Here is a 24,467-nt window from a genome sequence, read left to right on the forward strand (position 1 = left end):
AAAAACATTCCAAGGTTCCTAAAATAACCATTTTATAGTTTTTAAGAACATTTTCCACTACAAAACTTATGGTACTATAAATATTAAAGGTTCTTTATGGAACCACATAGTAAAAATGGTCCTCGATCATTAATTACTTTAAACTTATTTCAAATAATCAATTTATAAAAGGGACTCTTTGAGTGCTTTCTAGTTAGGCCTTTCCACAAATGGTTGGTGAGTTTATATTAAAAAATAATTTTTCAAACAAACTTATTTAAAAAAAAGTTTATTGATGTCAGAAGCAAACAAGAATGTCAACAAAACAATTACATTTTTTATCATTTCTGCAATTACAGTGGTATTGAAAATACAGTAAAATAACTTTGATACGGCAATTTACTAATGATGATAATATTTGATCTGGAAAAAGAGTAAACAAAAAAGTACATTAAGATATGAACTACAGCCTCACATGAAACTATGTTGTGTGCTGTGCACTTCTAAAACTCCATTGAACCCCAAGACAATTTTACAACCCCTTTTTGATTTGAACTGCACCGGGTAAGGATAGTGGTGTCAAAACCATCTAAAGGAAAATGTAACTACGAACAAAATTAAGGGCTGGGGCATTTGGACAAACACAAATGACACTTCTGTAGTGTTAACTATACAATAAAGAAAAAAAGAAACTGTACAGCTTAAAAACATATCATATACACAGCCTTATTTTTTTTCTTTTTAAATGTTTCATTTTATTTACCCATTTTATGGCCTTAGTAAAGTGTACAGGGGGGTTAAATGCTTTATAGACAACAAGCTAAGCTCTAAGCGTTATTTATCTACTCGTCATCTTCATCGTCGTCCTCATCTTCCTCCTCGTCTTCCTCATCATCGTCGTCGTCATCATCATCAGCCTTGGCAGGGGCTTTGGCTGTGCTGACTCCCACTTTGCCCTTAGAGCGATAGGCAGCAACGTCCTTAAATGAAGCAAAAAACATATGTCAACAATGAAACTTCTTTATATTGCGATTCAATTTCTAACTGGAAAATTTGAGTCCGTAAGAGGTTCTTAACTTCTCATACTTCTCCTTCAGCTTGGCTGCCTTCTTCTCATATGGGTGCTTATCCTCAGATGCCGTTTTGTTCCACAACTCCCCAAGTTTTTTGGCCACATCTCCGATGGACAGACCTGGGGTCTCTTCCTTTACCTTGGGTCGGAACTCCGCACAGAAAATAAAGAAGGCAGACCTTAAGTAGAAAATAGACAAAAATAAATCACGGATATTCTTGGATGCTAAATGTTCATTACAAACAAACAAGCAAGCAAGGTTCTTACGGGGGTCTCTTGGGAGCATTGGGGTCCTTGAACCTCTTCTTCTTCTCGCCTTTGGGTGGAATGTAGTTCTTCATCTCCCTCTCGTAACGTGCCTTGTCGAGTTTGGCCATATCTTCAAACTTCCCTTTTTCCTTGGCAGACATAGTCTGAAGAAGAAAAAAATCAATTGTTTGAGGTTGGATTTTATACAGTGTGTATTAAGTTAATAAAAAAATGAATGCGTAACTAACCTTCCATCTCTCGGAGCACTTTTTGGAAAACTCTGAAAAGTTGACCGTGGCCTCGGGATGCTTCTTCTTATGTTCCTCTCTGCAGGTCTGGACAAAGTATGCATAAGAGGACATTTTGCCCCTTGGCTTTGTTGGATCCTTTCCCATCTTTGCTTAGATATCCTTAAAAAAAAACATTTAATGGCAAAATTCTGAATTATTTTATGCAAACTATAATTTAATAATTTGAGTTCGTAGCTCAACCCTCTCCAAAACTAGATCAAATAAACTGCAAAAGCTAGAAATTGTTTTTTCTTTAAAATCAGCGCTCCGCATTTAATTGTCATTTTATTTAATGTAATTTTTCGGAGGTGCACATTAAGTTTTCTTTAATGACGAATTTGTCATTTTTTTGACGAAAACGTGAAAAAATAGATCCCTTTCAACATTGCTGTTTTGACAAAAAAAGCTGTCATTTGTACTTTTAAAACGTATAAAAGTTATTATAAATACTCAAACTTTTCAATGTAATGTTTATTTTTTTAAGTTAAAAAGGGTTAAAAACAATAAAAATAACCATGTCGAATAAAGTTATTTTATATGCCAAAGTGCGCGTAATATCGCAAAACACGCGAAAAATCCTTATTTATCAAGTTCACTTTCACTATGTTCCCCGTTGAAAACAGCCTATTTCACTGTATGTACCGTTCAAATAGCAATGGCGCACAATCCCGTCTCGCTAAAGGAAAGGAGGTCAACAACGACGGCAATATTTCTTCTTCCATTTTGTGCGAAAGCCTTCTTCATGAAAGAAAGTCCCCCTAAAATGTCTCCACCCGCCTTCCTGCTCGCTTTTGGACACGACAAACAAACGGCACGGGTCGGTTTTCCTGACCGAAAATTGTTTCCTTCGCAAAAAGCCTAGTGCATTCGCCCGGTGTATAGTAATACATTGGGTCTGTGCTGTGTAGAGTTTGCAGTGGGCTCGCAATGGCCGCTTGTCTTCATGCACTAACACTGAGAATATGGCTCCTTCTCTTTGTGTCAGCGCTCAGCCATTACACTGCTTTGCAATAGGGGGGAGCAGCGCGACCGCATTACCTACCTCACTTTAACTCTCATTTTAACATCCTTCCCACGCACGGAAAAATATGAAAATACCCGCGTTGCAACGACGAAAGATGAAATTTTGATTTTCCGCCTCGAAAAAGCAGCATTTTGAGTCCGACGGGGTAGAAAACACGATCTAAAAAAGTTGAAGCGAACTGCGCCTGCCTATGCTCTGTGGCTTTGCCTTGTTTCCTATGCGAGTACAGTCAGCCATTACAGTAAAGCGCAGCTCCTGAGGTAAATTTTTTTCCGTCCGTATCTTTGTCATTTTAATTTTTCCGAGCCTAAAAATGCATACGCATGTAAATGGCGTTTTACTTTAATTTTTTTGCAGGTCTGTTTTTTTTCACCCGTATCATTTTTCAGTTTTCTCCTGACAGACATCCCTTGTAAAGCGCTGCAATGGCTTCTCGCTGGCACTATCACCGTCCACAGACCTTGTTTGTACGCAATTCTGTCACCTAGTTGTCCGCTTAACGTTAAACAGCGCATTTTAAATAGTATGAATAAATTTCATTTTGCGCATTTTCGGCCATTTAAGCCCTCGAATAAAATCAAAACATTTTTCTGAAAATTTTAAGGCGTATACCAAGCTAAATGAAATTAAAAAGGTTATTTTCATTCTGAGGGGATAATACCCGCGTTTTTAAACGTTTTCTAAAAACATCCCTCATTATCGAAAATGCTCTTTTATAACGCAAATCTATATTTCTTACGGTTTTCTGGCCTTTTCTTGTCATTTTTGTACTTACCTCACACTTTGAAATGTCTACAGGCTGACACTTTCCGCTGTCTTGTCTGGATAGTGAATGTACTGCAATGGCTGTATGTGGATGTAATAGCTCTACGCAGTAGTCTGCTCTCTCAACCCTCTAGCATTACTCTCAATAGGGCTTCCATACGATTGGCTGCCGCCACGCCGAACATTCACGTGATTGGCTGAACCCTTTCCATTGTCCTAATAAGAGCACACCAGCGATTGGTTGCTCTTTGTGAAACGTCATGAGTGTTTTAAATGGCGGGTGAATACAAAATCCTGAGCGAGTGTGTGTATTTCTTGTCTAGGCTTAAAGCAAAGGCTGTGTATACTGTGTTGGCTGTAGTAGTACTGTGTTCTATGTGCTCCATGCGGAGTGCTGAATGAATGAGTGGGTCAGCGTGAAGTGTCAGTGCTTGTGTGGAGTGAAGTGCTCAACGAAAGAGTGGTCGTTTCGGCGGACGCTCCGCTAAGATCAAACACTGTGTAATTGTCAAAGTCACGTTTTAACGAAAAATATGCAAAAATGAAGTACATTTATTTCAATGCATTAATCGACACAATTTATTTTGAGCATCAAGGGCTAAAAAATTACAAAGTTTTAAGTTGATTCAGTATGACACAACGCCATGGGATAGGTACAGTTCTGCATTCGTCTTTGATTTGAATATTTAGAAGACCTCCAAGACGACTGTAATTGATCAGATTTACACTCTCAAAATTGCCACCAAAATCGCATTGCCAAACACAAAGAATAGTCCAGCTATTAATATAATAAGTTAATTTAATAATTTTGGTAACACATTAAGATGTAGTGATTATGCTGGATTCCAATAAAATTAAAGTAATAGAAATTTCTAGACTGATGACTGTTTTATTTCGTTTTTAATATAACATAACTATATTAAAAACTATAAAAAATATCTATCTATCTATCTATCTATCTATCTATCTATCTATCTATCTATCTATCTATCTATCTATCTATCTATCTATCTATCTATCTATCTATCTATCTATCTATCTATCTATCTATCTATCGTGCGCAGTGTTCCAGTAGCAAATCTGCTAAGAGCGCGCGCTCGCAACAGCGCGTTCGTTGGTTCGAAACCGTGAATATGAAGCTGGCACGATCTGTACCTTAAATGCTATGTAAATTGGCTTTGTCTTATGTGAAAGTGTACATCAGTCGCAGGAGGAAAAGCTGTCACGGTATTTGCATAGTTATATTGTTCTGATGCTCATTGTTGGGGTAACATATGCATTTCTATCTGGGCCATAATTTAGGTACCAAATTAATTTCATACCATAAGCACACAAGGGAACTGACGCCTATGCATGTTAATGACTACCCCTTGGAAAAAATATGCAAATGCATACTGTGAGGAATGGGGGACCGCAGATTAACCGCCAAGGGAGCCTGGTGGAAAACTGATGCCCATATAGCCTATCTGTTGTTTCACAGGGACCAGCTGTAGCGCACTACGACTCCATACAGGCGCTTCGCCGCTTAAGCACATGGTCATTGACGCGCAGGCATATGCTGTGTGAACACACAGGCGGTGTTACAGATACTATGGCATTATTGATTCGTGGTTATGCGTTTTATACAGCCATGTTTATTATTAGGTCTAGGGTAAATATATTTATTACATACTATTTTTATTTTTTGTTTCATTAGTTGCGTTTGCCTATGAAATAACGAGAATAATGTACTAAATTTTGAAAAAGACATTAAAGTGTATAACACACCGTGCTAGTAGATAAATCAAATGACACAGAGACAATATAATGGCGCTTGCTTTGATAAACGCAATTTGGTGTGTATCCATTTGAAACAATTTTACCGCGTAAAATAAAGTACTCAAAATTTGCATTAGCAATTTTTGTCAAACACAATTCTAAACTGTTAATTCTAATTCGTTGTTTATAACAGTCTTGGCTTCTTTGCTGCGATGTTGTTTTATTCAATCCGTGCTGATGCGTAATTTAATTCCAGTGTTTTCAATTGTTTACAGTTGCTGCTGTCCACCACTTAATCCATACGATGGCGCTCTCGTGTCGTACAAGAATTTTTGTAAAAACTTTATTTAAGCTTCCATTAAAACCGGAAGTGGAACGTTGAGCGTACGATCGAGAGCATGCACATGGAAATGTCTCTTACCGGCGTTCTCGAACTACCAAATGCTTCTATGAAATCAAGTCTGGGTCTTCTCTACATTCGAGCCGTCTTTGAGGTATGTGTTGGTTTATGAACCGCGCCTGGAAATTAGGTTGTGAATGCAATCAAGTGAAAAGGTTTGTTCGATCTGCTCATTACTATGTCAAGCTAGCGTTCGCGCATGGTAGAACTCAACAAAGAAACAATAAATATTTATAGGCTGCTTTATTTATGCATTTCAGTTTGACGTTTTAGTGCATCATATGGCGTTTTGGAGCATTATGACAGATCGATAGAATCTATCTAGTTACTACACTTTTACTATATTAAAACCATGCTATTTTCTTAAGGGTTCTCCAACATTCTATTAAAAATGTAATATAATGTATTAAACTGCATTCTGCATCTAAGATAACCTAAAGCTCTTAACACTGAATTGCAATCACTTATAAAAAATTAACCCACAGGCTTACTACAGTAATCATAGTTTAACCGTGATATCTAGTAAAACGATGGCAATGTAATTGGTAATCAACCTTTCAAAAACCCATTTAGTATAGTAGACCCAAATCCTAAGGATCTCACAAGATGTAGTATGTTATAATTGTAAGTCACAGCAACAATGTTACTGTTTTCAACTGGAAACTCAATTGTGTGATGGTCAATTTAGTTATTCCTGATGATGCTGACTGATGGAGTCTCAGAGTTTATTCTCTCTCACTGCAGCGCGTGAGCCAGGTGACACGATTATGTCGGGTTTTTGGCACCAGGACTCGTCAGAGAACGGAAACCTCAGTGGCATGAAAATGAACGGCGAGGACACTGGTATAGGAGGTCCAACCCCAGCAGTGGTGGGGTATTTGGGAAAAGTCAGTTGTACTCAGTTCTCTTCCCCCTGTCACTTGTGCAAAGCTCGCTGACTGCCACCAAATTCATCTCTATTGGAGACTGTATGGAAAACTAGTTTGAAATTGACCCCACGACCCAAACAAAAAACAAGAGAAACACGGAAATCTGTAAAAGGCGAAAGAAAATAAAATTAAAATAATATACACTTCTTGTAATTGTGCATCCATATGCATTTGCTTTATGTGAGGACTTTGGTGTTTTATGTGCTTATGATACATTTTCTTTGTTTTGTATAGTGTGACGACAAAAATGCCTCACCTGGGAATTGTCCTTGGTGCTTGGCAAAAGGTCAGACAAATGCCCTGCGACATTACTCCATCAACTTGGAGGAGACCATTTTGCTCTGTACAAGTCCAGCGGTAAGGATGTTCATTTGTTATTTTTTTATCTATTTTCTAAAAATGTGGATTCTTTTAATCTAGATCTGTTATTTACATCTATGATTTGGTTTCCTTCCTTGCAGTGCCTTTATCCCCTGGTTAGCAGACCTCTGGAAGATGTGCGTGCTGGTTTGTCTAAAGATCAAGATGGATGCAAAAGGAAAGCCTCGGTCCTGTCTGATGTCGAAGACTTGTCCTCCCCTTCAAAGCGCTTAAAAGATGATAACCTGGACACATTGTCTGCTGTCGAAGACTTGTCCTCTCTTTCAAAGCGCTTAAAAGATGAGAACCTGGACACATTGTCTGCTGATCCTGAGTCACATGATCTCAATAGTTGCACTCTTTCGAATCACACTGAAATGTTGACTGGCGACCAGTTGATGCTTGAAAACAACATTGTCTCTGTTAACGGCACTGAGAAAGAAAATCCAGAAGAGGAACCTAATGTGGATCTAGATTTGGGTGGCGAGAACGTTGGTGGCGTATCTAGCACTCAAGACGAGATTGAGGATGTGATGGAATTAGATGTTCCTGAATTGGATGAAGCTGCGGAAACATCAGAAGAGTTGGTGCCTTTGCATCTACCGCTCTTCTGGAAAAATGAAAATAACCTGTGTTGGTTGGATACATTATTGACAATGCTTGCGAACAGCAGGACGATCAGAGAAGCTCTGTGTCGGGATGTAAATCTAACAGACTCTATACTCAGGAAATTTTATTTAACGTACGATAAGACGTGTGCCTACGTAGAAGCCAAAGAACAGCAGTGGGAAGGTAAGTAAATTCATGTAAAATTTAATGTATTAATGAGAATTTTTTCTGTAGGACACATTTTTTGCCACTTTTTGTGCCAGTGTCAGAGTTCGTGTTTCCATTCCCCTTAAAATTGTGCAAAGATGTCAATCTAGCAAAAGCTCCCAATTTTTGGAACGATCTCGCGAATGAAAGACGTTTAGTCACACAACATCAGTTAAAGGCAGGATAGGCAGAAATTATGTAGAAAACTTTTTTACAAATTTGTTTGAACTGTCTTTGTATACCAATACATAAGTAAAAAAAAAGTACTCTGAAAAAGAGAGTATAAAACTTGAGTGTCTGTAGACCTCTCACCACTGTTTTAAACACAGCTAATTATTTCCATTCGGGACAAAACAAATGATTGGCTTGCTCGACTATCACTCTCTCTCGCGACCATGGCACCACCCCTGTTGCTATGGGATCTGCCCACACATGCGCACACCCAATTGATTTGAACGTGCACGAGGCACTCTAGGAAGAGCAAAAGTACGGCAGAGAAAGTGCATTCAGAACTCACAGTACCTGCATATGCAGTCAGCGAAGGCAAAAAAAGGAATAAACGAAGAAATCAAACGAGAGTAAATATCGCGTGGCTTTTCCTCGAGTCGACAATGTGGTAGCGGTATTGTCTCCGGAGTGTAGTCCTCATCAGAGTCAACAATGCTTTCATCACGAAAACTCTTCCATGCAAAACACTGGCTTAATAGTGAGTACTAAAAGCCATCCTATTTGTTTATATTCATTGTGTTAAATTTAGGTGTATTATTACATGTGATTGTGACATGATGTTACTACATGCACCGCGCTCCTTCCTCTCCGCTCGTCTGAGGTAAATACTGCTCCCAGCAGAGCCGGTCAGCGTCGCGCATTTATGTGTTTTGGGGGCGTGGCTTTAGAAGAAACCCAGAGGGGAGGATGTGGAGTGAATGGAAAAATGAGCTGTGTTTAAAACAGTGGTGAGAGGTCTACAGACACTCTCTTTTTCAGAGTACTTACATTTTACTTATGTATTGGTGTATATAAAGGCAGTTTAAACAAATTTGTAAAAAAGTTTTTTTTTTTTTTTTAGATAATTACTGCCTATCCTGCATTTAATTGAAAATAGGGATGGGTATCGATTCAGATGTTACAGATCTATTCGATTTTGATTCACAAGCTATCAAATTTATTCGGTTTCGATTCTGATTCTCGGTTCGATTTTTATACTCGATTCAACTCGATGAAAATAGATATATTAAATAAAAATATTATTATATTATATTGTATTATATATTTTATTATATTATATTAGAATATAGTCTGAATGACACAGGATAATCTTAAAACAGATTAATGTTAATCTTACGTTTAATGTTTGCGGAAATAAATGGGGGGAAATCGATTTTTGAATCGACCACGTAAAAAACAGATTAATCGAAACGCCACCATTTCGCAACATTAAGAGAATATTGCTGAAGTTTTGTGCAAATCTTTAATGGAAACCAGGCTACAGACTGATGTGCATTGTTATTAAACAGCTTTCCTTACAAGACGTGTACCAAAAAAAAACATTTGATAAGATACGGATCTGTAATTTGCACTTGTTTTGTGGTAATCATGATTGAATTGCATGTATGAAGGGCTGCATGGCAATTAATCGCGACTGATCGTTTGCAGAATAAAAGTTTTTGTTTACATCATATGTATTTGTATAATAAATATGTTTATATAAATACACACACATGCATGTATTATTTTAAGAAAAATATTAAATATAGATTGAAGATTTATATATAATAAATATTATATATAAATATAAAAATGTATATACATGTAAATACTTAATATCGACATGTGTGTGTGTGTATGTATTTATTTATTTATACATAATTATTATACACAGTACACCCACATTTATTTTGCATACGATTAGTCGCAATTAACCGTTATGCAGTCCTATTTGTGTTATTACATCAAATAGTACACACAATCATTTTGTTAGGTACTGCATTCTAAAGGGTTAGTTCACCCAAAGCTCACTTCACTTCCATAGTATTTTTTTCCTACTATAGAGGTGAATGATTGGGGCTCATGGTTGGTTTGGTTACAAACATTGCTCAAAATATCATCAGAACAAATTCATAATGTTTGTGTAAACTATCCCTTGAAATCTTTAAACAGACAAGGTAACCAGAGTCCCTGCTAGTGTCCTGAATGAAGCGGAGCGACGGCTTTCTGCTCTTCGAATGTCTCTCTTCAAACTCCTTCAGCCTACACTCCGATGTGAAATTGGTAAGAGATTTTGGCCGCACAAAAAAAACTTAAAGGAACAGTATGTACGAAATTTATATCAATTAATCATAAAATGGCCCTGATATGTCACTAGACATTAAGAAATCATTTTAATTTCAAATACTTATATCACTGACAACAGTGGTCCGGCCAGGATATTGTCATTTAAAAAGTGTAGTTGCAGCCCTCAACTGGTGTTTATGTTGTCATTTTGTGTATTGGCCACCAGTTGTGTGATTGCAGTACCAGTTTTAGCAACAAGTTTTGTGATTGCAATACCAGTTTTGGCCACAATCCTACATACTGTTCCTTTAAGATTTTCTAATCAATTATCAATTACAAATTGTGATAATTGGTCTTTTTGTCCCACAGGTCAGGAGGAAACACCTGTTTTTGCTCTCCCTCTTCTTCTGCGGTCAGATAAATGGGCTCAGGATCTTTTTCAGCACACCGTCTGCTGGGAATTTAAATGCAAAAGTTGTGGCTATTCTCTCAATGAAAGGTACTTAAAGATTCTTCTTTACTGAATTTTTCTTTACTTGCTCATCTCATGTGCCCAGATAAGGCTTTGGTTTACCGCATATAACCATATGTACAGATTTTACAGTGTTAACTTCTAGTTAAGCGGTGATTTGGAAAATGCAAACTTTAGCCTGAAGGCATACAATCCCACCCTTCCTGCAAATCACTATCCAAAGCCAGCAAACATGAAGGGAAGGAAAGGTAGGTAGTTGATGTTTTTCTGCCATTCTCGTATACAGTATACGTGAATGTGCAGATGATGTATGATGTCTGCGTGAACAGGCTGCACAGTGGTATGCAAACACGCGCTGACTCATGGTGCGTTCACACCAGATGCGGAAGAGGCGGCAAGCGCGAGTGATTTACATGTTAAGTCAATGCAAAGGCGTGAATAGGCATCATGCGACAAGAGTTGAAAAATCTGAACTTTGCTGGATTTTCACGCCGCGTTAACCAATCAGGAGCTTGCTCTAGCAGTGACGTGATTACAGGAAGCAAGCGGAGGCAGAAAAACAAAACAACAATGAAGGACAAGCATTGTCGCTACACGAGACATCTTTGTACTTTTACAGGGATTAAAAGGATCTTGTTTGAAAGAAAGTAAATGAGGAGGTCAAACAATCTGGTGAGTTTACTCAATTTGAGCTATATAAGCCCCTTCCATGACGTGAATTCACACGTGAATGTCTCGAATGACTAGAATTTCACAAGCGAATGAAGCGAGTAAAGCCAAAATGTTCAAGCGTCCAACTACACGCGACTAGCGCGTTTTTGTCGCCTCTTCCGCGTCTGGTGTGAACGCACAGTGACAGAATGAATGCAATGACAGAATCAACATTTTATGGTTCCACCCCTTCCACAGACGATATATATTTAAAATCATAATTGCTCTCAGGATATAATGACACTTTTAACCATCATAACAAGAACAAAAAAGTTTTGTACAAAAATTGACAGTATCCCCTGACTTCCGTAGTATTTGTTTTTCCTACTCTATGGCATCCTTCCTTATAAACATGATATGTGAAATAAAAATAGATATATGTACATGCATGTAACGCAACCCTTCTTTTGTCCTTAAGTGTTGAGAAGACTCTTACGACATTAACTCAGATTCTGTCTCACTGGCACCCGCTGAATGCGACCCACCACGCTCAGTGCAGTAATTGTAACCGTAAAAACCAGAGGAGGAAAATGGTGCTGGAGAAGTAAGAGACTTTTTTATCTGTCATCATTTTAAAAATCTGCATTTTACCAAGTTACTAATTCTCACATTTCTTGCAGGTTGTCCTCCGTGTTTGCTCTTCACTTCGTGGAAGGTCTGCCAAGAAAAGACCTCTCCAAATATTCATTTGAGTTCCAGGGCTTACACTACAGTGTTAGCACTGTTATCCAATACAATAAACTCCTCAAACACTTTGTCACTTGGATCCGGCAGAGTAACGGTGAGCCTCAGTTTTATACTCATCCATGCACGTTTGTTTGGAGAATTATTCTTGTACACTTTGAATGCAATGCATTGTCTCTTTAAATGAAAGCATCTTTTATATGCATTAATGAACCGCTATGAAGTTTAACCCTAATTTTTTCTTTCTCGAAGGAACGTGGCTGGAACTTGATGACTTGAAATACCCTCGCAGCTACACCCACAGAAGGTTTATGGTCCCTGCCAAAGAAATTCACATTGTTTTCTGGGAGGTGGAGTCGGAAAATAAAGACGTTTCAGAGATCTGTCCACCAACACCTACATCAGTCACGAACACTAACAACAAACACCAGCATAAACTGTCACATACTGCCGCCGATGACTCCCTAAATTCGGTGACTGTAAGTGAGGACACAGACCATACTGCTGCCAGCACCCTAGATGCATCTATAGGCAGCACCACCACATTACTGGACCCCTTTAAGGGACTTTCAGAGACAGACGTTGTGACTCTCACTTTGGTTGAGGAGAATTCATTTACAGAAGCAACAAAGTTAAAGAGTCCAACCATCGTATCCGCATCTAGTTCTGATTGTCCAAGCTCCAAGAAGCCCCAGAGATGCAGTTCTGGTCCAAAGGAACCTAATTTGGTAACCATACAAATATCTCAACCCTCACCAAAGTCATCAGTAACTTTAGAAACACACACTCCTTCACCCCTACCTTCAATTAATAAAAATCAAGGCGGACTTCAACACCTTTCCTTACTTCAGCGGCATCCTTCTTTCCAGTCAACTCCAGTAAGACCTCCTGCTCCTGTCCCGAAACCAAAACCCAAACCCATTCTGAAGTGTGAAACCAATGAAGCTCAGCCAGCAAAGCCAGCTGACATGTACGGTGGTTTCTTAACTAAGAAGTTACCTGCTGTGTCTAGTCCAGATGGAGCTGGAAAGAATCCTTGCGTAGTACCTCAACAGAAACCAGTCGGGTTTCAAGGAAGCGGTAAAGTATCCGATGTCCTCAAATTAGCCGGTAAGAAAACTCCGAGCCTTACGGCCGATAACCAGCCAATGAGCACTACGGAAGCCCTCAGGCTGCAGCTCATGAAAAAGCTCAAGGCAAAGAAAAAGAAACTCGCCAAGCTAAACCAACTTCTGGGAGTCGCAGGAGAGTCTGCACCCACACCGGACAGCACAGCGTTGTCTTCACCATACTCCGTTACTTCTAGTACCGTGGCCTATGACAATTCGGAGTATGACCAGTTCTTTGCCGAGCTGTTGACGCCTGCGACGACCGCGAGCAACCTCTCGCCTGATAGCTCGGGTCTATTGGATAGCTTAAGCAACCAGAACGGAGAGGCAACAAATGGAGGTTTACATGCAAGTTCTACTATTGCACCTGTGGTGCAAGAACAAAGTCTCCGTTACCCGTCCTCTACTAACGATTCTGCAGTGAATGACTTTATGAATGCAATCGAAGACTTTATACCATCGAAAATGGAGCAGACTGCAGTTGAAAACACAGATTTTAATGCATTAGAATTATTTTTCTGATTTGGGCCTTGAGTTTTTATGCCAAGTTATTCCTAAGTATTCTTTTGCAGTTTTGTTAGGAAGACCTGTGCATGATCAGTTCATTGAATCATATTTTGAATCATTTTGTCTGATTCACTTTAAATATAGAATAATACATTAAATGAAGATCAAAATAATTCTTGTAACGTTTTGTACAGTTGTGTACAGATTTTTTTTGTCTTGGATGTTTTTTATGGTTACCTCAATATTTAAAAAGTTTGTATTAAATGGTCTCCAAAACAGCATTTTGTTGTATTTAACTTTTTATGCGAGTCTTACTTGTAATTTAGTAGGGATAGTTCACCCAAAAATAAACATTTTGTCACTGTTGTTTTTAAGCCATATGAGTTTCTTCTAGGGATGCACCGATATGGAAATTTTGGGCGATACCCGATAACTCTTTATATTTGGGGGTCGATAACCGATATATATATATATAGGCCGATAAATATTCATATTATTTTCACAATGAAAAACTCCCAGACCGCGGACATCTTGTCTTTTCGCTAGACTAGCATACTCTTCTTAAGCCCGCAACACGTGTCATCTTTGTGCTATGTCACAGAAAGCACCAATCAAAACTTCGCATGGCCAGCAATGAGCAAATGAAGTGGTTTAACAAACCAAAATAATCCATCATTTATCGGCCTAATTTTGCTATCAGACCGATAACCGATAATATAAAAAATAAGCAGTTATCGGCCGATAACAATATGTCGGCCGATATATCGTGCATCCCTAGTTTCTTCTGTTGAACACAAAATAAGATATTTTGTTAAGTGATGCAGTTGATGGGTACCCACTGACTTCCATTTGTTTTTCCTACTATATGCAAGTCAGTGCTTACCATTATTTATCTAAATATTTATAGACCAAAAGAAACTTGTACAGGTTTAGAATGACATGAGGGTGAGTAAATGATGACTAAATTTAATTTTTTGGTGAATTATGCCTTCAATGTGGTTTTGTCACAACTTTCAAATGAAATGTAAAGGCCGCTGACTCAAACGTTTTGGTATATAAGTCAAACCTCGACTCATTTTAGTTTTTACTAAAATGAAGAAATAGATCAGTGCATTTTGTTTACCGTCAACTGTGTACTGTTAAATTTCAGTAAAAATAGCTCTAGGCACGGCATGAACTTTGAAAGTATTTTCTAAATTATAACATTTATAACATACATTGACAGCTAAAGTTCATCTTTTGAGTAATAGTTGTCAAGTTCAAGTCACAATTTGACAAACATAATACCCCCTTGGTACACATACTAGAAATGTTAAAGGGGTCATATTGCGATTTTTTACATTATGTAAAATAAGTCTTTGGTGTCCCTAGAGTACATATGTGAAGTTTTAGCTCAAAATACCCCACAGATAATTTTTTATGGCATGTTAAAATTGCCACTTTGTAGGTCCTAGCAAAAATTTGCCATTTTTGGGTGTGTTCTTTAAAACGCATATGAGCTGATAAAATGCAAACGGGTCAGTGACAAAAAGGGTTTGGCAAGATGAGAAATTCAAAAACCTTTTTAAAAACTAGTTTTAAATGCAACAGGTTAATTTCAATGCACATCGTGTATTTATGTTGATTTAATGCAATAAAAAATCCCATTTGCACTATTTTTATGAAAATTAAGACCTGAAAATGTCAAATGGTGTAACTGCCAATTGCGCCAATGAATGAAAAATATTAAATATTTTATCCACCTTGATGGCATGTAGCCTAAGCGTAATAATAAAACAATTAAAATATAATTTGATGAATTATTTCTAAATATAAATTTTAATGTGTTATTGTAATATTTGTCCTGGCATATGCTGAAAAAAGCTCGGTTTTCTAAATAATCTTTGTTAAATGATGTAAAAAATTATGTAAAAAATATAACACTAAACTAGATGATTATATTTTATATATATATAAAATTTATATATTTATATTTTCCTTTAAAAAATACTATTACACCAATTGACACAGACTGGTTACACCACATTGACATTTTTGCAATTATCCCCCAAATATTCTTTCAAAATGAACTGTTAGACTTGGTCCTCAAAAAAGACAATATATGCAAGTAATCTGCAAATTTATTTTGAAATTTTAACCCTTTTACATTTAATTAAACCATACGAAAATAATTAATGTCAGGTCATTGACCCATTACTGATTGCAATGATGTTGGTTAAAATTGAATGTCAATTGTGCTGTCCATTAATTTCTCTTTGCACTTTATGGCAGTGCTGGGTAGTGCAGATTAAAGGGTGGTATTATTGTAATTGGACTTGCTACCTACGTCACAAAACAGGCGAAATCCGAACGACCTATTTTTTTACATTCTTGCAAAAAATGGTTTACCAAAACAAAGTAACTGGGTTGATCTTTTTCACGTTTCACACAAAACGTCAAACTAGCTCTTTATGTTTAGTTTCTAAATATGAATGTGACTATACCCAGGGCCGCATTAACATTATAAGGGGCCCCTGGGCTTTACCATTTTGTGTGGCCCTTCGTCCGCCAGAATTGCAGCCTACATTCTAGGGGTGTGCAGCGGAGTCAGTATTTGTATCTGTATTTGTATCTGTAACAGTCTTAAAATTATTTGTATCTGTATTTGTATTCTGATGGAACCGGAAGTGGGCGGGTCTTAAACCTGAAGTTTGTCATATTACATGAAAATGTAATTTTAAACGCATTTTAGCTTTTTATTATAATTATAACTTAAATAACTGTAAACATTTAATAAAAATAATAATACAAAATTTTAATCAAATAATAACTTGATTCTCGTTACTATTATGCATGGAAAGCAAACATCTCATTTTTAAAGGCTCATACAGCTTGTGCCTATGTGCTATGCATCATTCTATTGTAGCATAAAAATAACAAACTTGAAAGCACATTGACAAAACTGTAGGCTACATCACCTTTAAACGTTTATTGTGTCTGTCAGCACAGTTCCATCATGAGACCCATTCTGTCTTAATGAGTGGGATGTTTTCAGAAAAAAATAAGTAGCCTACATTAATCCCTCGTCTAGCGATATAAATATACTAATTAAACATCTAAAATTATCGTTATTTGTAAGTTGTCTGAGAGTGAAATATAACCTAATACTACTCATACATCCACATGTCTGACGTCATCTTGGTTTCGGTTTAAAAACATGCAGGAATTTGAAAATAAAATGCAGGACTTGCTTGATGTTTACAGAGATATTAAGGGAGATAAAGTTCGGGAACTGATTTATGTAAAAAAGTTATTAAGATCAACAAGACTCACGCTGACTTATAGATCCGAAACGCAAAAACACCTGTTTTGACAAGAATTTACAAAAGCATATTAAGCATTACAACAAACTTGCTGAGCTCATTATTATCTATGTCCATACAGCGTTTATGCCAACATATCGAATTGTTTAATAAAAAAACTCTCTCATTAATCTTCACCTAAATAAATAAATAATCAGATATTCGTTTACAATATCTTCACCTAAATAAATAAATAATCAGATATTAGTTTACAATTACAGTATTCTCTATTATTTAAAAATCAGTTTTGACTTAGTTCAAAACAAGCAACATGATTTTAAACAATAAGGTAATTAGAAAGATTTAATCCAATGTTTCAGTTGTTATTTGCTTACTTTATTTTAATTTTAATTCATTTCATAGTAATCTTCAGATTAAATTTAGCTTTTAAAATGTAACATTTTCATATTTTTATCTATTTACTTATTTATTTTATATTCACCTAGATTGACCATAAAGCTTGCTTCGACTAGAAGTAATTAAAAGATCATCTACCGGAGTCACACGGAGATATTCATGAATATTTTATTATCAGAGTGCAACATTTTATCAAGGTTTTTTTGGTCTTGTGTAATTAAATAAAAAGAAAAAAAACTAAAAGAGTATTTTTTACATCTGGGTTTAAAGAAGTTTGATATTAGCAGCGTTTTTAAGATTTTAAATAAATTCCAAAACAGCTTGCGTCTCTAAATAAGGGACGCGTAGAAAATGTCACTCAACAGGCAATTCTAAACTTTCGTTATTTTAAAATTAATTTTAATATTTCCTTGTTTTAATTTAATTGATAGATTATTTAGTGTTATCTGATTAAACTATTTGTGGCTTGTGTTTTATTCCCCTGCGCATTTAGGCATTTTGCACCCATGTTCTGTACCTTATTGATTCTGACTTCATTTTGTTTTTATTTTTTATTAAATGTAAAGGTAAATTCTGATCTAATTTAAGTTCTGTAAGTTATGTATTGCTTTCCGTTGTGTCGATGTTGCGCTGTTGCATGCTGTCACATTAAATTTAGCCGAACGTGCTAGGTGCTCTGCGTGATCGTATTTAGGGGTTTATCAAGCTAAACATCAACAAACGGATTTTTTCGGCAAGTATAAGTTTTAAAATGTTTTTAAAAAGGTTGCTTAACTTGTCAAAGGTTGAGCTACAAAACAGGTAAGCAGTTTTTTTTTTTTTTTGGTGATGACACCAAAAATATCTCTACTGAATCTGACACAATTGTCTCTCCGGGTTGGTCTCTCTTGTGATTTAATATTATGGTCGGTGTTAACTTTCAAATGATAGAAAAGAGATTCCTGAAACAAATGTTATAAGAGTCGTCAGGTGTTTCAAGTGAATACAGAGATGATCAAAGCAATCAGATATTTCTGTGCAAAATAATAAAGCATATTTAGTGTCTATAAAATCATTAATTTCAGTGTTTTTTGGTTATAAATGAACCGTTTAAGGAATTGTATATACTGTAAAGCTTGTTTTTTTATAATTTACAGTAACAAATTATATGTTATTTCTCGTCTTTTATTTCCCTGCCCGCTAAATCTCAAAATGAAATAAGATCGCTGAACTTATAGGCTTCCGAGACAGAATCTAATTTGTTATTTATTAGATTTAGTTATCAAAAATGTTTTGTGTAATATCTTTGTGTGCTGTTCTGTACATCTTGGCTTTAAAATGTTATGAGGAGTCATTTAATGAATGTTTATATACACGTTGTCTTTCATATTAAGATAAAAACGGGTCCTCAGTTTCGTCTTTGTTCATCACTTGAAAGGCACTTGTGGTCACTTTATCAGAAAGCTGTCTTTGTGTTGCCTTCAGAAATGCAATAATGGATATTTCAGACAGAAATTTTAAAAAGCTCACTAATGATTGCAGGGTAGCCTACAGTAAGTGAGAGATTTTCTTGCGCAGGAACTGCATTCACGCACGGACATTCAAAGCAAAGCGATTAAGCATAATTTTAAAGGGAGTATCAACTTTTTATAAAATGCGGTTGTTATTTTTTTCCGGCATCTCGGGGCCCTTCCCAGCCCGAGGCCCTGTACATTTAAATACACTAGGCTACACATAAAAATTTACATAGTGAAATGTTTCTTTTTTGCATTTCAAGTGAATTTAAGTGAGCTCTATTTTGGATAACTAAACAATGCAGATTTTTTTTTTAACTATGTAGTCATTCTAATTCATATAATGTTTTTGTTACGATGCTTAAAAATGAAATCAAGTTCGTAAGGATTTTGAAGTGCTTGTGATTTGGTGATGTAATAGTTAATGAAGCCGCCAGATGGCAGACTTTAGTTACAGTAAACTACATTGAGTGTATGTTGGTTAAACGGTATTTATATATGAAGACAGTTTCTAACGGAAAAATAAAAATAGATTTAGCTTTTAACCGCATTAAGATCCAAACTGTGAAAATCATGGGCTGTTTGTTTGAATTAAACTTTTAAGAATTGTAAAACAAAATGATGATAATATAATATGCACTATGTCACAATACTGTTAAGTTCCTATAGATATTAGTGTTTTTAACCTTACTGTAGTAAACACTAAATAATATAACAGCATTTACAGTTTATCAATTCACTTTAAGTTAATACTACAAAACACTATAGTATAAAAGAGGCTATCGTATTTATTCTAATATGCTCCATACAAATCTCCTAATGTATATACTAAAGTATACTACAGTACAATATTTTTCATGTGGGGAATCAAATCGAAGCAAATTTCACACCCAGCTATGTTGTTTTCTCTCTTTAAACGTTTTTTAAAAAGAGAAATTGCAAATTTAGCATTAAGCAGAAGTGAAATGATGATGATAGATAAAGGTGACCCTCCTACCAGGAAACACATCAGTTTGGGGGTTGATGTTATCACAGCTTCTGTTACTCAGAGAGAGATCAGACAACGGCTCTGTAACAGACCTATAGCTCAAACAGAGACAAATCATGGATGATGCTGTGCTGGAAAACATTTTCTTACTGGTCTTGGTCACCCTTTTGAGCGTCGTTCAGAATGGTAAGACAGTTTGAAGATTTTTATCTTTACATTTTATTAAATGTTTATGCAGAACATGTTTTAAAAGAATTGCATTGCAATCAGTAATTATATATATTTTATATTATAATGATTTCTCCTCTAGTATTCTTCGCCCTAAAAGTCGAGAAAGAATGTAAGGCCAATTCTTCTAAGCAGCAATGTGCTGGATTCGAGCGCCTGTCTTGTGCCACGTGAGTCACTTCTGGTTTCACAATTTTGTTCATCAAATTGATTTTGACTTCTTTAAAGGGCCTAATAGGAAAAAGGGACTTGTTTTTGATTTTGAATAGTCTTATGCAATAACATTTATTTGCCATATGCTTTCATAAAGCGACTTACAGTGCATTCAAGTTATATTTTTTGTATTAATTTATGTTCCCTCAATTTGAACCCATAACATTTGGAGTGCTAATGCAATGCATAAGTTACAGGAACATAATGGTGCAACATCTTTTGCATAATGTCCACAATGATTTTCCTGTTATGTGTGTAACTTCCTTCTACATTTACATGCTTTTGATCAGATGAGCAACTATATACGTGGAAATTATATAGTAATTTTAAATATAGGGTTTAATGTCTCACATCTATATTAGTGAAAATGAATGCAATTTAAGAATAAAAACTCCCATTTTCAAGACATGTTTTTCTCGAATGTTTTCGCTTTTTAAAATTCACAGCTATTATTTTTGGGCTCTCTGTTTAAACCGAAGTTTTATTTTTGAATGTGTTGTTTATAGTGGTTGACATGATGTCTGTGGATGAGGCAGAGTAGTATTTTGACATATCAATGACATCTCAGAACTGATAAGCTTGATTACGCATCTAGACTGTTGAAATCCATGTTTGCTACTAGCGTTAAGATGCAATCTCATGCAGTCATTACTAACAGGGGAAGTACCAATTGTTTTGCAATGTATTTTTAACGCTGTGCAGAACATGGTGTCTAGTACAGTTAATTCCAGATTTGTGAATGAAGATCTTTTTGAAACCATTTTAAAGGGTAACTTTCACAAGAACATGTCAAATAAGTATTTGGTGTCCCCAGAGTATGTATGTGAACTTCCAGCTCAAAATAGCATATAAAAATGTATTATAGCATGTTAAAATTGACACTAGTGTGCCATTTTTGGGTATTTCCTTTTAAATGCAAATGAGCTGATCTTCTGCACTAAATGGCAGTGTCGTGGTTGGATAGTGGTGAATAATGGGCAGTATATCCCCTTCTGACATCACAGGGGGAGTTAAATTCTATTTTTTCACATGCTTGCAAAGAATGGTTTACCAAAACTAAGTTACTGGGTTGATCTTTTTCACTTTTTTAAGTTGATAAGTTACTGGGTTGTCAATTGTTTTTATATTTTATAGGTTAATAGAAGCACTGGGGACCCAATTATAGCACTTAAACATGGAAAAAGTCCGTTTTCATGATATGTCCTGTTTAATGCAAGCTTATTCATATAATTAGTGTCATGGTTTATCATCATTTAGAAACTAATTATAATGATCTTTCTTTATTTATAATTATGTTTCTTTAAACAGCCGAAATTGCATGGATACTTACCCCACCTTCCTGGCAGTAATGTGGTGTGCTGGTGTCTGCCTTAGTCAAGGTATCGTATGTTTCATCTTTAATTTATCAAGGTTGTATTGTGACAGAATGGTCTTTGCATTATGTAGGATGGTTTTATGTAGAAAACACACTGTAAAAAGTGATTTGTTAGTTCAATTTTAAAAAAGTAAGTTACCTGGGTGCCTTTGAATTGTGAGTTAATTCAACTTCAAAATATTAGTTAACTCAAAAAACGGTGTAAACATTTTTCTGTCAACTAATATTTTTAAGTTGAAGGCAACCAGGTGACTTACTTTAAACCAACTTTTTTTAAAGGGCAGTAAATCACAAAAAATTACATTAGCATTGTTTTCACAGACTGTGTCACATTTAACACAAGGAGTAAAATGTTTTATGGTAGTTGTTACAAATTTAAGGACTTAAAAGACTTTTTAAGATGCCAAATAAATCACATTCTGACATCACAAGGGGAGCCAAATTTTAATGACCTATTTTTTTACATGCTTGCAGAGAATGGTTTACCAAAAACTAAGTTGTCAATTGTCTTTATATTTTATAGGTTAATAGAAGCACTGGGGACCCAATTATAGCACTTAAACATGGAAAAAGTCAGATTTTCATGATATGTCTTTCGATTTTTAAATTGAAAAGATATGGTTTGGTATTGTGACGGCACTTACAGAGAAAATGTTTTAAAAAAGAATGGTCTGCTGATATTTACACGTTACTATATTGAGGTGGGAAGTTAATGCATGACTAACAGAGTAAAATGATTTGCATTTCCTAGTTAATATTTTGTTATGACCAACATGTAAATGTTTGTCTATATGCGTAAGTTGTTTTAGAATAGCTTGTGGGAGTAAAATAGGTTCCAGCAAACTAATGAGTCACCCGTCACAAACAAACTATAAGACATGGCTAAGAGAATCGAAACCTATGCTTAAGGGTTGTGCATTTCTTGTTAGCCAGTGAAAAGTCACAAAACTAGTCGAGCAACCTAACAGGTTTTTTTAAATGTTAAACTCTATTTAAAGTAACTTTAATTGACATCATAACATCGCTAAGAAGATGTTTAATGGGATTTGTGTAAAATCAAAACCTTTTTTTACAGCTCCAGCCGCGTTTGCTGGTGTCATTTACCTTGTGGTGCGACATAAGTACTTTGTTGGCTACATGGGGCAGACGTGCCAGAGGTAAGAGTTACAAATCCGAAACAGTGAAGAACCCTAACATCTGAAACCCATATTTTTCTTAATGCACAAATAAAGGTGCCTTAAAGGAATATTCAATTTTCTTAAAAGAAAAATCCAGATAATTTACTCACCACTATGTCATCCAAAATGTTGATGTCTTTCTTTGTTCAGTCGAGAAGAAATTATGTTTTTTGAGGAAAACATTGGAGGATTTTTCTCATTTTAATGGACCCCAATGGACACCAACACTTAACACTTAACTCAACACGTAACAGTCTTTCTCAACAGAGCCTCAAACGACTACAAACGATCCCAAACGAGGCACAAGGGTCCTATCTAGCAAAACGAAAAATTAAAAATATGCTCTTCTAAACCACAACTTTTCGTCTAGGTCCGGTCCAGCGCGACCTAACGTTAATGCGTAGTGACGTAGGGAGGTCATGTGTTACATATATATGACTCCGTAGGAACGGTCCTCTTTCAAAACACTTGTAAACACTGGAGTTTCGCGTTTGTCCTCTGTGACCTCTTGACGTCATGACGTATTGCTTGAGGTCTCGCTGGCGCATCACAACGGGATCTAGACGAAAAGTTGTGATTTCAAAGTGCATGTTTTTTCTTTTTCTTGTCTAAAATGACAATCGTTTTGCTAGATAAGACCCTTATACCTCTTTTGGGATCGTTTATAGTCCTTTGAAACTCCGTTGAAAAAAACTGTTAAGTGTTGAGTTAAGTATTAAATGTTGGGCTCTATTAAAGTCCATTAAAATGAGAGAAATCCTCCAATGTTTTCCTCAAAAAACATAATTTCTTCTCGACTGAACGGAGAGGGACATCGGCATTTTGGATGACATGGTGGTGAGTGGATTGTCTGGATTTTTCTTTTAAGAAAATGGAACATTCCTTTAAGGTTTTTCATAGCAATGTCATAGAAGAACCATTCAAAGGTTCTTAAAAAAAAAACATTTATTTTTATAATCTGTAAAACTTTTTTCACCACAAAGAACCTTTTGTAAAATAAAGTGCTGGGTTGTTTTTAACCCAATGCTTGGGTCAATATTGGACAGAACACACTGCTGGGTTAAAAATGACGTGAGAAATTAGCCAACGGATTTAGCCAAAAATGGCTCTTCTATAGCATTGTAAAGCACCCTTATTTTTAAAAGTGTGTCTAACAGCAGGACATCAACTGTATGACTGCTATTTAATCTTACTGACTGTAAAAGTACACTGTAAAAATGGCAAAAAGGGACAAGCTCAGCCCCTTGGGTTGTAATATAACCTATGCTTTGCTGTTTAAACCCATTATTGGGTCAAATATAAACATATTCTGGGTTAATTTAACCCAACTGTTGGGTTCGTCCCTTTTTGACGCAACGCTGGGTTGAAAATAACCCAGCATTTTTGTGAGTGTACAGTAACCCCAATAAACTGAAAATGTAGGTCATGTATTGTGCATTGCATTACCGGTAATCTGAATACAAATACAATTTATTACATCACTGCAAAACCACGATAAGCTCTTATAGAATCGCAAAGATGACATGCAAAAGATAATTTTTACTCTGTCAATAAATATTTAACTTTATCTGCTACATACTGTATGTTTCAGAATATCCACAGAATGTAAAAAACAAGATGTATGACAAATGTCTTTGTTTTCCTGACAGCATTCCAGGCTTTCTCTTTGGGAAGCGTATCCTCTTTTTTCTATCACTCATGTGTATCGTGGGAATCATAAACTACCTGCTGCTCAACTATGGTGGCAATGATTACAAAAGCTACATAGAGACCATCACCAGAGCGGCATCAACCCTCCTGCTTCTTCCTTAAACTCTTAAATGAATTTACAAATAAAGAGTGGTCTCGGTCATCTCTTTCATCTTATGGTTGTGGTTGTCTGAGGATGTGGTTAA

The 24,467-nt window shown here is 36.0% G+C and overlaps 3 protein-coding genes across 5 annotated transcripts; 2 read left to right on the plus strand and 1 right to left on the minus strand.

The window, feature by feature from the left end:
- Positions 1 to 252: 252 nt before the first annotated feature.
- On the minus strand, positions 253 to 3,547 carry hmgb1a (high mobility group box 1a). Its single transcript, XM_055207997.2, has 5 exons — positions 3,390 to 3,547; positions 1,549 to 1,710; positions 1,319 to 1,464; positions 1,056 to 1,230; positions 253 to 959 (listed from the first exon to the last, which is right to left on the minus strand). Exons 2-5 carry the CDS (start codon positions 1,693 to 1,695, stop codon positions 822 to 824), a joined length of 606 nt encoding a protein of 201 aa, XP_055063972.1. The 5' UTR covers positions 1,696 to 1,710; positions 3,390 to 3,547; the 3' UTR covers positions 253 to 821.
- A 1,925-nt stretch (positions 3,548 to 5,472) lies between these two features.
- uspl1 (ubiquitin specific peptidase like 1) lies at positions 5,473 to 13,765 on the plus strand. 3 transcript variants are annotated; one of them, XM_055207995.2, is made up of 9 exons: positions 5,473 to 5,631; positions 6,282 to 6,424; positions 6,701 to 6,823; positions 6,928 to 7,618; positions 9,803 to 9,913; positions 10,286 to 10,415; positions 11,518 to 11,643; positions 11,720 to 11,880; positions 12,036 to 13,765. In XM_055207995.2, the coding sequence occupies exons 2-9, from the start codon at positions 6,305 to 6,307 to the stop codon at positions 13,412 to 13,414; spliced, it is 2,841 nt and encodes a 946-aa protein (XP_055063970.2). In that variant the 5' UTR covers positions 5,473 to 5,631; positions 6,282 to 6,304; the 3' UTR covers positions 13,415 to 13,765. The 3 variants fall into 3 exon arrangements, with proteins under 3 accessions (XP_055063970.2, XP_055063971.2, XP_055063969.2); XM_055207996.2 differs by lacking the exon at positions 6,282 to 6,424 and having other exon boundaries at positions 5,485 to 5,631; XM_055207994.2 differs by having other exon boundaries at positions 5,505 to 6,424.
- A 5,823-nt stretch (positions 13,766 to 19,588) lies between these two features.
- Positions 19,589 to 24,384, plus strand: alox5ap (arachidonate 5-lipoxygenase-activating protein). Its single transcript, XM_055207993.2, has 5 exons — positions 19,589 to 19,764; positions 19,889 to 19,976; positions 21,328 to 21,398; positions 22,470 to 22,551; positions 24,222 to 24,384. Exons 1-5 carry the CDS (start codon positions 19,695 to 19,697, stop codon positions 24,382 to 24,384), a joined length of 474 nt encoding a protein of 157 aa, XP_055063968.2. The 5' UTR covers positions 19,589 to 19,694.
- Positions 24,385 to 24,467: the final 83 nt, after the last annotated feature.

This window comes from Misgurnus anguillicaudatus, chromosome 12 (assembly GCF_027580225.2).
Source record: "Misgurnus anguillicaudatus chromosome 12, ASM2758022v2, whole genome shotgun sequence".
NCBI lineage: Eukaryota > Metazoa > Chordata > Actinopteri > Cypriniformes > Cobitidae > Misgurnus > Misgurnus anguillicaudatus.